The following is a 12,866-nucleotide window of genomic DNA, read 5'->3' on the forward strand; positions in this document are numbered from 1 at the left end:
TTCAAATTATTTCCGAATCAATCAAAGAATAATTGCCTATTATTAAGCTTTTCAATATCGCGCAACTTTGGAAACAAAATATTACTGATTATATATAGATAATGCCATTTTAAAAAGTTGATTTGATATGCATTAGGGAACTTTCTTAAAAATGTATAGTTATTTATATATGGGTAATAACGGATGCATTAATAGAAATTGTTTTATAATGCCGTATATTTTTTCCCTCTCTTAAAATATGTTGTATAATATTTACTAAATTAGATATTCAGTATTAAAAATGTGTGTAAGAAGATGTTTAAAATATAAAACATTAGTATAAACATACATACATATTAATTATATCACCAACGACGAACTATTTTTGTATGCGTAAATTGATTCATGCGAGATAGTATAAGTAATATATAGATATATATTACTTATATATATATATATATATATATATATATATATATATATATATATATATATATATATATATATATATATATATATATATATATATATATATATATATATATATATATATATATATATATATATATATATATATATATATATATATATTATTGGTTATGTATAACTTATAACAGTTAGGTTCAGACATGTTATTTAATGTTTAATATTACCTTAAACATCTATATATATTTTATTTGTTATGTATAATTTATAACAGTTAGGTTAAGACATGTTATTTAATGTTTAATATTTTCTTAAACATAAAACAATGAGGATAATCTATATGGCAATCAATGATATATTTAAATTTTTCATAAACAATCATGTCGTAACCACAAGAGTTTTGAAATGAATGTATAGGAGAATAACCAAATCCTGAATAAATGTATGCAAATTGTTTAGAAATATAAATAACAACCAAATTAAAACGTTCATCTAATAGTCTATAGATAGACTTCATATATAGTTCTTAATTCAACAACAATATCTAGAGTCCATCTTCTTCTTGAGGCATAACAGACTTGAGTTTCTTGTTAGTTGAAAGCTGCATCCCTAAGGGTGAATGTTCATCAAGTAATGTTGCTCTCTTTTGCGGTGTGATGTGGGATAGAGAAGAGTCTGTCTCCGATTGAAAGAGATCCTATTGAATATGTTGAAAAAATAATGGTTGTTAGAAATGCTAAAAAAAAATATATATATGTAGATAAATGTGGGTAGACGAAATTAGTTGAAATAGCTAAGTATTACCATGTTCTCTTCACATTCTTGCACGCTTTCTGCCTCACTCTCCTTTTTCACAACAATAGAGTTCTGTTGAAGAAAAAAGTTTACATAAGTAATTACCAATTACTTGTTTACATAATAATAGATAATGAAACTAATTGTAAAATCCTTAGAATTAAATCAAATACCTCCAACTTAACATAAAGTTCAAACCACTTGTTAATTAATTCAGGTTCATCGGACGTAGAATTCACAGTGTAGGAATAATTTTGATCAATGCCATTATTATATGGCACAGTGACCTTAAATAAAAATCTCTTCCCCAATAGACTTTTGAATTCTTCAGGAAACTCATTGTTTTCTACCTACATGTATTTTGATGTTAGCATTTATAAATGTAAATAAGAAACCATGTATTATAATTGACAAATAAATAATGTATGATAACGAACCTGATTTTGAGAGGCAACCATTTCTTTTGCTGTTCTACCAACTAATTTGGACACCTCTTTATCAAACATCATAAAAGTAGCATCTCCAGATTTATCAGCAACAATCAATTTTATCTTGAATCTATAAGAATTTATTAAAATTAGCTATTAAACTATAAAAATGCATTTATTGAAACTTGATATTAAATATTATTGTATACTTTGTTTTTATATTAGTAAATTAGAAATAATTACCTTGGTGTTGTACTACGTAACACTACATTCTCCTTTCTACACCGGATGACATCATCTTCCCTAATAACTCCACTCATACATCTGTTGCATCCATCGTAATACCAACTATAACCAACATCGATGTCCTCTATTGTGGCTAGGCAAACGCATACACAAGGCTGAGAAATGAAAATGTATACTAAGGTTAAGAAGTCTTATATTTCTTGTGATGTTAATATATATTGTTGCATGAAATGACAAAATTCTCACCTTCTTCATGTTCATAATGTCGAAAATATCTTTTACATATTCTTGCTTCAAAAAGTCATCACTCTCATTCTCATGCAGTTAGTTGGCCAGATATTTGTTGAGTTTTGCAACACATGCTGGAAAACAATCATGTAGCATAAGCTTAGACAAATCGTGCTACATGTATATGCATTTTGTATGTTCCTAATATTTGTATGAGTTTTTTTTATTAATAATGCATTTTCCAAGATATGATTTTCCTATTTATCTAATAATATACTCAATCTTTCATATGTTCTCATTTTACAACCAAAGTTAGTTGCTAATATATAATGTAGACATTTTGTAGGATATCATGCAACAATATAGAGTCCGAAACTTACATATTTGGTGATATTGATGAATCGCAGGTATAACTTCTTTAACTTTATATGACACAACATAAATTACATTTATTATTCTATCTATCAATACATGGTTACTATGTGATCCATAACGTATATTTAATTGGTACAATAAATTAAATAATAATACTTAACCATGTTGGTTACTATGAATGGGTAATTATTTTATTCCACCTAATATTAGTTTACTTGTATATGTAATTAATAGTTTAAAGCGATGTAATTTGTTGTTAATTTTAATTGTAATAATTATGTATTTGTATTTGATATGATTAGGTGGAATAAAAATACACTCATATTCATAGTTCACCTACATGGTTAAGTACAACTATATCGACATGCTAATGAATATGCTGTTTTATACAAATAATTAGATGTAGTCACATAATTTCAAATTATATTATTGTGTTAGATAACTTATAATTATATTATATTTTGTTGTCTTTTTTGTTTCAATTAGGGCAGTTCATATATAACACTAATCATCGCTAAAACTTTAATTATATAAATCTTTAATTATATAAATGTGGCTGATATGTCATCTATTTAAGTGAAAATTAATTAACTTACCTATCTTTAAAAGAAATAATTTCAGATAGTTGTGTGTTAATGAACAATCTTGAAGCATATCGAGAATTTTGAACACGAACACCACCTAGTATAAAAAAAACAGATTATCAAATTTATATCTATAACACAAAAAAAAATTTAATGAATTAAATCGAATCTATATATACGTATATAATATACGAAGTAGTTACTTATATTAAAGGTTAATCACTTTTCTTAAATTATCCGGAATAATAAAATATTGAGGTCATTATATTTTACTTTTTGCTTGATTCTTCAATACATATTTAATACATAATTAGTACGAACTTTAAATATAATAAAAAGCTTATACGAAAATTAAGAAGCTAAAAGATATATAATACGAAAAATAAAATCGAATCTAATATACATATAAAATACACGAAGTACTTACGTTAAATTTACCATTTAGTCACTTGTATTAAAATATCCGGAAATAAAAAAAATAGTTGTGCATTACATTGAACTTTTTGCTTGATTCTTCAACAAATTTAATACATAATGAGTCCGAAATTTAAATATAATACAAATCTAATACGAAAATAAAAAAGCTAAAAGATATTTAATACGAAAATTCAAAGCGAATCTAATATACATATAAAATACACGAAATACTTACATTAAATTTTCAATTTACTCCCTTTTCTTAAAATATCCGGAAAAAAAAAATATTAAGTCGTGCATTACATTTAACTTTTTGCTTGAATCTTCAATAAAAATTTAATACATAATTAGTCCGAAATGTAAATTTAATACAAATCTAACTAAACGAAAATTTAAAAAAACTAAAAGATATTTAATACGAAAATTGAAATCTATGCGTGGATTAAATAAAACTAAGATTTACCTTTATACATGATTCGTTTTGCAAACTGTAAGATGACAACAATTGCACCATTAGCTCCCTCAGCATTTATGTAATTTATCATCTCATCAGCATATGTGCCCCATAGAACACATGTTAGGTTGTCATTCCTATTTAGAAATAACAATGAAAAAGTTCATAAGTTCTTATATTGAAATTTAATTAAAATTTTTAAAAAATATATAAAAAAAGATGGTCAATAAGTAACAATTTGGTATACACATACGTTGTGTCCATCAGCTCAATAGTCATGCACCTCGATTTAGTGGTCTTGGTTAGTTCACCATACGCAGTCACTTGCCCAATTATATCTATAGGTAGTAAAAAAAAAATTACAACTTAAGGTGTACGTTTCAAAATACCCTAAAAAAAATAGAAATACGGGAAATAATTATAGAACAAATAAAATACCAATGAGATAAACATCAGAACCTTTTTTAGCCAAAATATCACCAAATGGAACAAATTCAAAAACCATATTGTGGGATATCCAAAGCATTGCAATCCACTATGGACGATCCATAATTCATTGAAATGGTGAATTTATGTTGCGTAGTAAGCTCGTATCCAGCATTATCACGTAGCAAAAAATTAGAAATATGTCTAAATCCTCCTTCCTCAATCTTAGGCCAGAAAGCAACTATTAGGTTCCTCCGAATACTGGCATGTATTTTTGTACCCTAAAACACATATAAAATATACGTGAACTATTAGTAAAAGAGACAAATACTCTATAAACACGTATAAATTTTATTTATCTATATACATCCATAAAAATCACTTACATGTACATCCATTAAAATCATTTCTATACTACCAGCTTCCTGATTGTTCATAAAGTTTGGCTTCTCATAAACCCGTATTATCCGTACTGCAATAGTGATATACTTTGTTCCCTTAACCAAATCAGAAACATTAATAATTTTTTTAACAGGGGCATCATTTTGGGATGTCATTTCCGTAGAGAAAATATTATTTGAAAGATGAAATGAAGAGGTTTTCGAAAAATATGAATTAAGATTATGAGTAATAACTTAGTGTGTATTTATATAAAGTGACGTAAAAGATATTTATGAAGTAGTATTCACGTTAATATGAAGCTGTTTAAGGAAATGATTTGCCATTAATATAATACCCAATTCGTATAGTGATTGTAAAATATGAATCTATTATTATAATCAACGACAATCTTAATCACAGATTGATAAATTGATTACAGTAAGTAATTACCTTAATTTATATCATTAAATCACTCAAAATCATATCTTAAATTACATCAATTAATAAGATGTCTCGCCTATTTTAACATCGAGTAACCAATATATTCCTGAAATACAATTCTTTTCTAAAATTGTATTATTATAAAAGATATTTTTAAAAATATATAGTATCATGATTCTTTCTGAATTAACGTTGAGATCTTAACAGTATCTATATATAATCGTACAGTGATTGTATGAATTATTTACCTAAAATATTAATATCTCATAATCAATGACAACTGTAATCACTCGCACATAATGATTTTTTTTTTTATATAGCAATAATCTTAATCATCGATTTATTAAACGCTTATAATAAGTAGTTACAATCATTTAAATCATTAAATAACTATTACAGGATATTATAAACTGCTATAATTAATAACATATATAGCCTATTTTACATTCGAGTAACCCATATATTCCTAAAATACAACTATTAGTAAATTTGTATTAATATAAACGATATTTTCAAATTACAGTAGTATCATGCATATATTCCTAAAATCAGATAATCAACTAATAAATTACTAATATATTTAGCCTATTTGTATTTTAGGAATAAAACATATATTCTTTAAATACAATTATTACGAAAATTGTAGCATTGAAGTATATATCTTGCGAAATCTTTCCCCACAAAAATCGTAAATTTTTTTTTCTTGTATAGCTAAAAACAATATAAGACATAGAATACACAACATTTACATAAATTGGCGTAACAATATACAATAGTTGATTGCATTACATACAAAATAATTATTCACTCCATATGTAATAGTGATTTAGCATCAAGAAAACGATCCTTTATTTCATAAGTATATATATTGAATCTTAAAATAAGATAAAAGTAACTTCTTTAAACTTAAACACTTATAAATGTCATTAATCAACAACAAAATTTAAAAATTTATTTGAACCATTTATAAGTTTTTAATTATAAGTGTTTAATAAATAAATATATATAGATTGCTCTGATATGTGGTCAAACTGAATATAAGTTCATCAGAACTGAACAAATATGATTGTCATTTAATATGAAAAATATATAAGATTAATACAAACTTATATTATTGAAATTAAAACTCTTATTATGACAATAAACTTAATACAACTGAAAATTTACCTAGAAATCAATATAAAGCAAAAACTTAAAATAAATATTTCATATCTAAGAAAATCTAGTGGAGCAAGCGTAGAAAAAAGGCTGCTTCGCGATTACATAAGTATGCATCACATAAACTTTTGAGATCATCAGGACCCCATGCGAAGTAATCCCATTTGTCCACAATGTTGTCATATTCATGAAGGTGCTCTTGATCCACTTTACGAATTCATCAGACTCACGAACTATGGAATTATTTAACCAAAGGGACACCATCATATCTCGTAGAGTTTCTCTTAATTGGACCACTTTATCTATTGGATGCTTGTGAAAAACACTTAGTAATAACGCTACACCCCTTTTTTTGCGCTCTTCATCTGCATTGAATATAAGCAAAAGTCCCAATAAATAGCTGGCCAACACATTGCCATTTGAATGTGCCAAGTCGATGTTCTTCAACCCTTCATCTAACATCACATATGTGAAATATTGTACCTATACAAATATAGTTAGTTATGTTCATAATGTAAATAAATAAATAAAATATACATTTGATAAAATTGCGTTAGTTAAAAAAAAAAACAACTTTACCATGCCATAACGCAAAAGTGCTTCTGGATTTTTGTATTCCAAGCACAACTCAAAAAACTTTGCTTTATTTTCATCATTACGCATTGAACGCATGTAAAGGTGTTCAAAAGAAACCTTCTTTATATCTTCCCATCGTGTGAAAGTTTATTAATAGCCTTGCAACTGAAAATAAATTAATTTCATAAGATGAAAATGTGAAATTTAAATCTCGTAAAAACAAAAGAAAATATATAAATATAAAACTCACGTCATTCTGCATGCAAATAAATCAGGAGCATTTGCAGCACCAACGCGTGAAAGAATTTCAATAATAATTTCAGTAGGAAGGGAATGAACAATGTTAGGCTTCTTTGCATTTGGGAATCCCATGTTAGAGAGTGTGAGAATGAAAAAATCGAAATTTTATTTTGGAGGGTGTATTTTGGTTAAATGAAATGTAAAAACTATGCATGTATATTTAGATATATATATATAACATTCATAAAAAAGGCATGCTTAGAGAAAATGAAAAGATGTGTCTTATGGGAATAATATTTGAGACAATGGAAAGTCAGAAATTAAAATCTAATCATAGCAACATTTCGTAACTGCCAAATATCTATGTATATGCCAATTAATGCTATTTTAATAATATAGATTATTAGGAAATTCATAAAAAAAAAAATTCAAAATCGGTTTTTTTCTTTTTGTAAAAAACAGGCGGCAGTATTAATGTAAACGTTTGGTAATCTATCAATTTTATAACCGGAATATATAAATCTGTATATATATTATATATATTTACATTATTATAAATGGTTGTGTCTTTTGGCAATAATATTTGACAAAATGGAAAGTCACTACTTATTGGCAACACCTACCAAATTTTCGTTACTGTCAAATATAAAACTACCTCAATTAGTGCACTATGTAATATAGGAAATTTTTTCTAAATTCAATTACAAAATTGACGCCAGTTAGTATTTTTTTTTATTAAGAACGTGACTAATAATTGTATATGGTTGTTTTATATATACGTCCAATATTAATTATTACACTAACTTAGTCTATTATTTTAAGTGTTTGGTAATAAATCAAATTTATAAATGGAATATATAAATACGATTACATATAATATATATATAGATATGATGCTTTATTGGTATTAAATTTTCATTCTATTATGATTTAAGACATAAACGAAGTGCTCGAATTATATAATTAATAACGCATAACAAAAAGTAGTAAACTTACATTATAATTGAAACACTTTGTAACTAAGAAAATTAAAATAACAAATAAAATATAGAAAAGTTTTATATTTTGTGATCCATTTGTTGCTATAAGTAGGCAACTTGCAAGTAAATTGATAAGCACACTCTTCCGCCCAGTAAACGTGTGTAACATCCACAACTTTATGAACTTTAGATTTAAACATAGCAATGTCGCTTCAAGTACGAAAACATATGCATCTCCAATATGAGAGAACAGTTTGGTCCGTATGTTGTCCATGTATTTAACCTACAAAAAACAATTATTAGCGATAATGCGAAATTTATATTACAAAGTTGTAGTTGTATCATAGAAAATTATAATATTAACATACATACCTCTTCAGTTCGTTTTGGTAGATCGAGAGTGGACAATTGTAATATAAAACATATTTGCTTGTGAGATAGTCCAACACTTAATGACCCACTTATATCCTTTATTTTGATATGCATGAATACGGAATTCGAACTATTGACTTTATAAATATCATCTATTCTCCCAACAACCCTACACTTGCATCCCTACAATGAAAGAATGAAATTAATTTACATATCTATATAAATATAAACAAACGAATTTAAGATATTATAAAGTAAATATTAGATACGACGTACTCCGTTGTATTTGTGAAACTCAGAAATGGATAAACGCATTGAATTCGAGATGCATAGTAATCTATTGAGCGGAAGAGAAGTCTTATTTATCCATAGTGTCTTGTGTCGGACAAATTGATCGTTACGAAACCTAATTAACCCAATCAAAACATGTATTTAAGAGAACACGTTAAGTTGCGCATGGTTGAAAAAATGATCAAATCGCATGTAAGTATACATAGTAGCTTACCACTGTTTTAGTTTGCTTGCAATCTTTGTCCTAGGATTGATCATGATTTGTGTGTTTTCAACAGATTGCAAATAAATGCCTATGAAATGTAGTAAAAATACATACGTAATTCAAATACAGAATTTGAACATATGTTACCTAAATAATACAATTTTATGCTTACCGTCGTCATTTTTCAAAACCAATCCTCTTGCTAAAACAACCACAGCGTCTTGTAATAGGTCAGAACTTAATTGTTGTAAATGGTCAAAAAAATTGTCGACAACACATAGCTCATAGCAGTATAACTGATATAAGTAGAAACAATGAATCAATATATTAATTATGGCAAGAAAAACGAAAATAACTACAATTACATGTAATATAAATCACGAAATTATAAAATTACCTATTGTCAATTAGTATGATATATTGTTTTTTGCTTTGTTGATTAATTTTTGATTGAACACGTCCCATATAGATGAGTACTCCAACAACACCTAACATGTCATTTTTTTAGAATAAACATTTACGAATATTGTCTATTTGACATGCATATAAATTTATGATACTAATAATACTAAACGTGGACAAAAATAAAGAAAAAATCAAACAGAACAAAGAGGCGAAAATTGCTATACTGTGATAAAAAATCGAAAAATTGATTTATTTAACCTACAATGAAACGATTTCTTATTTACTTAGGGCTTCATGTAACAATTTTTATGTTTTTTAGAACACAATGTGATAAAAAATCGAAGAAGGAATTTATTTAGGCTACAATGTTTTAACAGAATGTAAAAAAGTAAGGTTTTAAAAAAATACGTGTGGAAATAATAATATGGAGTATATATATATATACCTATTTCCTTATTTTGAACGCGAACTTGCCTCATCAAAGAATTTAATAGTGTTAACTCATTTTTTCGCACTTATTCACATGAGGATCCATTTCACAAAAGAGAATAAAACAACTTTTTTGTATGTTCAATATATATAAGAAAAAAGTATGTGTTGATTGAAATAACTTAATTTCGGATTCAATAAAAAAAAAAAATCAGTGGAATATTGCGTTTCAAACTTGCCAAATATAAATGTTCGTAATTAGTGGTTTAATGCTTATGTTTGGTAACGAATAAATATATTAAAAGGTAAATCAAATCAAAATCTTGATAATTTCTTTTTCTTTATTGTTAAAAGGTAATAAGATCCGGAAAAAGATAATAGAATATGTTCATTGTTAGATCGTAATATAAAAACTGATTACGTTAGATTTAATTTGAGTCACGTTTATTTATAGATCCGAAAAAAAAAAATCGTGATAATTCTTTTTTCTTTATTGAACTTAATTAACGACAATGATAACTAAAGAGATACACATAGTACATATTTAAAATTAATTACTATGAAATTTCACTTAATTAATTTAGTCATGTAATGCAAGACTTTTTGCTGTAATAAACAAAATTCATGACCATCAAAAATAAAAATGAGATATGGAATACATAGTTAATACGGAAATGCAAAATAATACATGAGATAAACTTGAATAACACCACCTAAACTTGAATACTTTTTTTTCTTGAAGACGTAACCTCAGCTTTTCATCCCCAATCGTTGAACACGTTTAAGTACATTAATCATTTATTAGGGAATCCAAATGCTGAACTCTTTCCTTTGCTTCTATTGTTGCAAGTTCAATCTTATTACGAAAGGAGATAATCATACCAACATAACCCATGGTTTCCACTTCATCTTCATCATCTAATTTCTCTAGTGCTTTTAGAGATTTCGAAATCTCCTCATCAATGGCAGACCATGCTTCAAAAAATTCATACATAGACTCGTTAATATCATTGATATGTTTTGCAACTCTAGGATCCATTTAATGAAATAAGTTGTTTTTGAGAAATTTGAAGGATAATTAGCTTTGAATTTTAAAACCGATTTTGATGGATTGGAAGCAAGAGGGGTTGAAAAAACCGGATTTTTGCAAGCTATTATATAGGCAAAAAATTTATCATTTAATGTATTGCATGCATTAGGTGGTAGATATAATATTTAATGGCTTGCATGCATTGGTTGGTATTTAAAAGCTTCAATTTATTACATGTATTAATCACCAACCATGAGTTTTTTTTTTTATATTAATATGACTACATTAATGTTATCACAAGAGAATTAACATACATGTATTAAACACGTATATATTTATATTAAGAATGAAAAAAAGAAATACAACTCTAATTGGACTTATTTTGTAATTCAACTAAGAGAATTAACATACTACATTAATATAAAAGAGTATGTAAAAAAACTGCTAAAAAGTCCTTGCACAATAATACAATAAAGTTTTATTTCTACTTAATTGAATAAGATCTCCGTCGACCAAATTCAATTCTTCGAAACACTCATCGCACACTTTATGAATCCTTGGAGGAACAGTGTGTAGGTAGTACAACATCATGTTATCACAATCCAAGTGTACCCTAAACGCGAGGTTTTGATGAAGTAACGTCTTCAATAGTATCCATATAGGCGAATCATAACATATATCATGCGTGAATTCTTTTGATACCTTATAACTAGAGACGACCCGAACGAAATAGTGTTAACACCATTGCATCAACATCAAAAAAATTAGAATGTGCCAATTTCGGATGCCATGTAGCTTCAATTGAGGCGCATTGATTTTCACATGGGACTTCATGAATTACATCTTCAATTACGGACATATCACGTTTATGGTTATTAGATTGGTTTCTATTTAATATTTTTGTGAAGATTATCTCATAAAAACGCATGAAAAGAAATCGAAAAATTTGTTTTGTAGTGTGCCATGACATCCTAAAAACGCCATTTAGAAGCTATGGATTTAGTGTGGTGTGGTGAGACAAGCCTAAGAATCATGGATATTTATACTACATATGCCGAGTATAATTACCATTTAAATTTTTTTTTTTATTATATATAAATGTAAATTTGTTTCCTTAATATTAGATGTATTGTTGGTTGATTATCAATTAAACCATGATTTACTCCAAATTGATTGGTATTTTTTTGTTTCATAATACTGTTATTCATATTCAAATTTCTTAATTGATTCCATAATTTATGCGAAAATCTCTCAATTAAGATCGTGATTTGATATATTTTTTTTTCCTAATTTTCAACGTGCAACTTGCTTGACACACATACCTTAGTCCAATAAACGTTTCCTTAATTATGTAGATCACATATCAATTAAAATCCTTGATTGACGCCAATTATAAATTCTTTGAACCGTGTGACACGTGGACACCCTCAATGAGCTCGAAAAAAATACTGATCAAAGGAGCATGCCACGTCATGCCACGTAGGATTGAAATCGATAACAGAACGACACGTGGCCTCAAGGATCCTACTTTAAATATATATATAGATAGTGCCCTATATAAACTGTTCTCATCATTCTTGATTTTCCTTAGTATGATCGAATTTTGAGAAGTTTGTCAACCATCGATAGAGAAATGTTATCTGACAACTTATCCTGCACCATTTTTGAACAACGATTCTCTCCCTTTTTTTTGTAACTTTTAAATTAGAGCGCCTCGACATGATATTGTTTGACACATCAACTATGAAGATCCTTGGACACACAAAGACTTATACCCTCCACCTACGATATTCTAAATATTGCAAGGTGTAGACTCCTAAAATGATTTCCGTCTTTATCATTGCAAGCGCCCCAGTGACGAGGACTATGCATGTTTACTCTAAAGTATCAATTTCAAGTGTTAGTATTAAATTCACCGGGCTTACATAATCCACTCCCTTTGAGATATCACCTACGTCAATTAAAAATGCTTATGAACTTTTTGTAGCATAATAAACGCA

General features: G+C 27.1%; 1 protein-coding gene and 1 long non-coding RNA gene across 2 annotated transcripts; both read right to left on the reverse strand.

The window, feature by feature from the left end:
* Positions 1–949: 949 nt before the first annotated feature.
* On the reverse strand, positions 950–4,915 carry LOC125494930 (uncharacterized). The gene is made up of 10 exons (XM_057393036.1): positions 4,745–4,915; positions 4,435–4,639; positions 4,186–4,270; positions 3,942–4,069; positions 3,074–3,158; positions 1,872–1,952; positions 1,638–1,758; positions 1,374–1,550; positions 1,210–1,272; positions 950–1,102 (listed from the first exon to the last, which is right to left on the reverse strand). The coding sequence occupies exons 1-10, from the start codon at positions 4,913–4,915 to the stop codon at positions 950–952; spliced, it is 1,269 nt and encodes a 422-aa protein (XP_057249019.1).
* A 3,866-nt stretch (positions 4,916–8,781) lies between these two features.
* On the reverse strand, positions 8,782–9,282 carry LOC130590627 (uncharacterized). Its single transcript, XR_008968470.1, has 3 exons — positions 9,175–9,282; positions 9,012–9,090; positions 8,782–8,912 (listed from the first exon to the last, which is right to left on the reverse strand). It is a non-coding gene; the product is annotated as an uncharacterized LOC130590627 (long non-coding RNA).
* Between the last annotated feature and the right edge of the window lie 3,584 nt (positions 9,283–12,866).

Source organism: Beta vulgaris, chromosome 2 (assembly GCF_026745355.1).
Source record: "Beta vulgaris subsp. vulgaris cultivar EL10 chromosome 2, EL10.2, whole genome shotgun sequence".
NCBI lineage: Eukaryota > Viridiplantae > Streptophyta > Magnoliopsida > Caryophyllales > Amaranthaceae > Beta > Beta vulgaris.

Bases quoted from the DNA above. Each gene is read 5' to 3' on its own strand.
- LOC125494930 (XM_057393036.1), bottom strand. From the start codon at position 4,915: ATGACATCCCAAAATGATGCCCCTGTTAAAAAAATTATTAATGTTTCT. The intron at 4,640-4,744 runs GTAAGTGATTTT...TATGTGTTTTAG, and splicing joins TGATTTTAATGGATGTACAT to GGTACAAAAATACATGCCAG. The intron at 1,551-1,637 runs GTTCGTTATCAT...AAATACATGTAG, and splicing joins TGGTTGCCTCTCAAAATCAG to GTAGAAAACAATGAGTTTCC.